At 50.1% G+C, this 4,619-nt stretch overlaps 1 protein-coding gene across 1 annotated transcript; it reads right to left on the minus strand.

Moving 5' to 3' along the window:
* Nucleotides 1–3,263, minus strand: ENDOG (endonuclease G). The gene is made up of 3 exons (XM_083484882.1): nucleotides 2,472–3,263; nucleotides 1,487–1,596; nucleotides 1–1,267 (listed from the first exon to the last, which is right to left on the minus strand). Exons 1-3 carry the CDS (start codon nucleotides 3,003–3,005, stop codon nucleotides 955–957), a joined length of 957 nt encoding a protein of 318 aa, XP_083341008.1. The 5' UTR covers nucleotides 3,006–3,263; the 3' UTR covers nucleotides 1–954.
* Nucleotides 3,264–4,619: the final 1,356 nt, after the last annotated feature.

Genomic DNA, 4,619 nt, shown 5'->3' on the forward strand with positions numbered 1-4,619 from the left:
TGAACTTGCATAATTTTTAATAGCGTAAAGCAAAATCAGAACAAATACATCCTATAAAACAGCAGCAAAAAAATGTACCAGCAACAAAACCACCCTAATCCTGCAAATGTCTAGGAGAGAGAAGTTTTCACCTGACGCCAAAATAATGTTAATGATGGTGCCAGGCAGACCTCACTGGGGAGGAACATTCCCCAGCTGAGAAGCCACAACTGATAAAGCCCTGTGCCCCTGCTGACACCCTCGTGGGGAGTGGCGGAGCTTCCAGTGAGAAAGGAGGGGAAACTGCAGAAGTGGCTTTCAGCTAAGTGGTTTTTATGAATACTTGTTATTGGCCTCCCATCTTTCTCAAAACACAATGGATGGCACCTCCAGGGGTGAAGTCATACTACTGGAGACTCACAGTGCCAGCTGTGGCTGCAGAGACCAGTAACTCATAATTGCTGCCTCCTACATTGTTTGTGTTGCTTAAGCAGCACCAAAGTGACCTCCCTGGAGGACATGTCTGGGCTGTCCTGGGCTGCCCAGATGGCAAGACCCCCGTCTCGGCCTTGCTGGTGTGGTCCAAAGGAAAGCAGAGCAATTTGTTTGGTACCAGCTTGGCTGCAGGAGTTGCCAGAAGGAGGCGCACTCTGGATTTGTATAGGGTTTACTCCTTAGCATTTTCTTCTCCTGAAGACATCCCACAAAGCAGCAGAGATTCCTTCTCCTAGATGGGCTCCCTTCCCAGGTTGACAAGCCCCATCTGCCCCAAGTTTCCCTTTTACAGCAAGCAGAGGAAAGCAATCCAAGTTAGTGGCCATCACTGCCTCTTGTCTTTAGAGAGAAGCAGGTACTGTTCCTTGAGAGTGCTGAGAAAGAGAGAGTTGCTTGTTGGAGCTGGGATAGCTACTGACTACTTGGGCAGATCCTACCGCCTGGCAAGTGTCTGTTTGCAAGGTCTCAGGAATCACTTCCTTAGGTGGTGCTTCCAGCTGTGATTGCTTTCAAGTTGCTTCCAGCAGAGATTGCTTTCAACTTGCTAGTCCTCTTAAGGATGTTGGGGACGAAGAGGAGGCCAGAGGCCCGCTCGATGCTCTCGATGGGGACCAGGAAATTCTCCAGAGGGATCTTGTCATTGACAGGGCTGTTTGGCATGACGTAGGAGCGCAACTCTATCTCCCCACTTGACTTCTCCAGGATGAGCACCTTGAAGAAGTGTGTGGGGACGGCCACGTGGCTCTTCCCAATCACCTGGTATTTCACGTACATCTTCCCATCTGCCTCCATCCTGTATGGGGAAATCGGGGGGGGGGGGAGTTAGAAGCCATGATGTGGGGTAATTCCAGCACCCCTTTTACAAAAATGTGAAACAATATTATAATTTTTATTTAACAAAATCGATATTTTATTATTTCATAAAATAATAACTGTGATTGCGGGGTGGGGGATGTTGGCAGAGTAAACCAGAGGGGAAAGTCTGTAAGTTGTTTTCGTTTTTATTAATTACCTGGGTAGAAAAAGTGGTCCTGTACAGACATAAACATTCTTGTTGTATTTAGTTAAGCTCCTGCAGTATTTCTCCAGGTTATTCCAGGCATTCTGATTCAGATGAGGATTCTAGAAGCAAAATAAATGTTGTGTTCAGTAGCTGAAGTGAGGATGATAATGAAGCAGTTAAAAGGCTAGGTGTGGTCCAAATGTTGCAGAACCACAAGGTGGTAAGGGGACGACGACTGTTGCTCATTGGTTAGAACACGTGCCTGGCATGCAGAAGGTCCCAGATTCAATCCTGGGAAAGGCTGGGAGTGTCCCTTGCTGGAAGCCCCAAATAAGCTGCTGCCAGTCAGAGTAGACAGCACTGAACTAGGTGGACCTCACTGACCTGACTCCATAGCAGCCTTTATGTGTGTGGTGCTATGTTTAACTCTATGCTCACCTTTTAAAAGCCTCTGTGGGGCGCCTAATCCCAGAGGTGACCCAGAAGTGACTTTAGTTCACATTGCTTTAAAAATATTAGGTCTAGTAGACCTAATTTGAGTCACACAACTCAAAAACTGTAAGGCATAGGAAATTTTTATTCACTTCTGTGACTTTGACATGAGATAATCCAGTTGGGCAATTTTAATCAAAATCTGAGATGTTGTAAAAATCAAAAACACAACTGGTGATTGTCATGGAACAATCCCACTGAAGAAACTAACAATGGCTACCCAGACATGACTGCTTATTGCAAAGGGGCCCCCATAACAATTAAAGCTTATGGGGCCCCCAAATGTAGGTCTGCCTTTGGTCACATGGACAGGCATTCTCTTTATTTCCTCGATATCAAATTAAGAAGTGCCTCTGAGGCTATGCAGAGTGCAATTGCCACAGCTTAGGGTGGGGGACAAGACCAGCTTTCCAACCATTAACAGAGGGACTTGAGCGCCCGGGGAAAATAGCTCGCTCGCTCGCTGCCTTCAAACAAGCCAATCCAGTACACTCTCCCTTACCTGGGGGGCGACGTTGCTCAAGTAGAACGTGTCCCCCATGGCCTTCTGGCTCCAGCGGTGGTTGGCGGCGGCCGCCAGATGTCCCCGGTCAAAGCCGCTGCCCTTGTAATCCGCGTTGGTGGCGCGGTGGTACTCGTGAATCGAGTCGTCGGAACGGAAGTCGCAGGCAGCGCGGTCCGAGGAGCCGCTCAGCGTGGCCGGGTTTAGCTGCTCCACCACCCAGAGGGCGCTACGAGCCCGCGGGTCGTAGCACAGCACGTAGGACTCCCGGGTCCGCAGCAGGGACAGCCCCGGCAAGCCGTACTTGGCCAGATCCCCCGAGTCGCCAACGCCGCCTCGGGCAGCCAAATCCGAAGTTGTGGTGGCGGCGGCGACCACCGGCACGACCGGCAGCCGTGAGAGGAGCCCCTCCGCCTCCGCTCCCAGCTGGCTCGGCTGCCTCCCTCTCTTGGACAAGCCGGCGCCCAAGCCCAACCCGAGAGCCAGGGAGGCCGCCGGCACCAGCCACCGGCTGCCGCTGCAGAAGCGCTTCATTTCATCCGCTCCGCTTGGCGGAAGCGACCCAGCGGCAGCTTGCAAGCGGCTGCTACAGACACGAGGACTCTCGGTTCTGCGGGTGGGAGAGTGTGAATGGGGATGGAACGTCCGATCAGCGGAACGCCGAAAATGAGAAAAAAGTGTGAATGGAACGAAACGTTCGATCAGCAGAAGGTCAGGGAAGGTGCGAGTGGGACAGAACGTTCGAGGAGGAGCAAAAGGGATACACTGTAGCCCCGCCTTCGTCGGTCGTGCCGACTTCTTAAAGGGGCAATGTTTTCGAACAGGAGGCTAAGACGGGCTATACCGCGTTGGTCTTGCGACTGGGGGAGGTCCCTGGGCCCGCTACAGGGTCGCGTGGGCCGTGATCTAAAGGTGGCTTGCTACATCAGCTCTGCCACAAAACAAGTACTGTTGTTGTTGCTTAGTCGTGTCCGACTCTTCGTGACCCCCATGGACCAGAGCACGCCAGGCACTCCTGTCTTCAAAACAAGTACCCACGGTAACAATAATACTAAGCAGGCCGGCCCATCCATGAGGCAAGGTGTGATAATCGCCTCGGGTGGCAGAACCCACAGGGGCAGCTGATCCTGATGTCAGTATTCCTGATCTTCACTCACCCTTTCTTCCGTGGTGGGTGGGGGGGTGCCATTTTGGGGTTCACCCTCAGGCACCCAAATATCTTCTGCTGGCCCTGATACTAAAGAAATCAGCCAAATGCACACTGGAGTTAAGGAGGTCGGTTCCTGGGGCTCTGGAAAGGCTGAGGGCTACGTAAGCTTCTCCTGAAGGAGGGCGCCTGAGAGCGTACTGCTGTGGCTCTAGCAAAGATTAAGCAGGGGGAGCAAAAGCCCACGACAGAAAAAGCAGCGCTTGCTTCTACAAAACCACACACTCACAGGAAAAGAAGGCAGTCCCTTTTTGCCAAAAGAGCTGTCCTGTACAGTGAAGCAGACTTCTTCAGGATGTAGTGGGTCCTCCTTCGCTGGATGTTTTAAAAACAGAGGTTGGATGGTCATGTCAGCGGGAGTTTTTAGCTGGGATTTCTGCATTGTAGGGGGGGGGGGCTATGACCCTTGGGTCTCTTTCAGCTCTACAGTTCCATGATTCTATGATTACTTTACAGTATATGCGGAGCATGTAACAATTGTAGAACATTGCCCTTTTAAGGACACTAAAAAGCCCGTCACACTTTACGGTCCTTGCCCTTGCTGATTCTTTGACCTTAGGGAGCCGTTAGAAGAAGATTGGTGCTTTGGCTGGCCTGAAGCAAAGGTGTATTGCACTACAACTGTCTTCATATTATATTCCATAAACCCGCATTTAAAGCCTTCCTTCTTGTAATGAATTAAGACTGTTAACAATAATTTCTAACAGTGTGGAGAGCCTGCCACTGTGTAGAGCATGTTGGTAGGTTCAACCAGTACAATAACAGAACCACTATAACTTTAAATAATATATTACAACTGTACTTTTTAACTTTTCAAGAAATTACCAAGATGTAATTTATAGGTCACCAAGCAGCCTCAGACCCAACCCTGCTCAGTAATTCTAAGAAGTAAAAGAATCACTGTTTTGAAAATCAGTGGTTAAAATCAGTGGTTTTGGAAA

Source organism: Podarcis liolepis, assembly GCF_965112155.1.
Source record: "Podarcis liolepis genome assembly, chromosome: Z".
Lineage (NCBI taxonomy): Eukaryota > Metazoa > Chordata > Lepidosauria > Squamata > Lacertidae > Podarcis > Podarcis liolepis.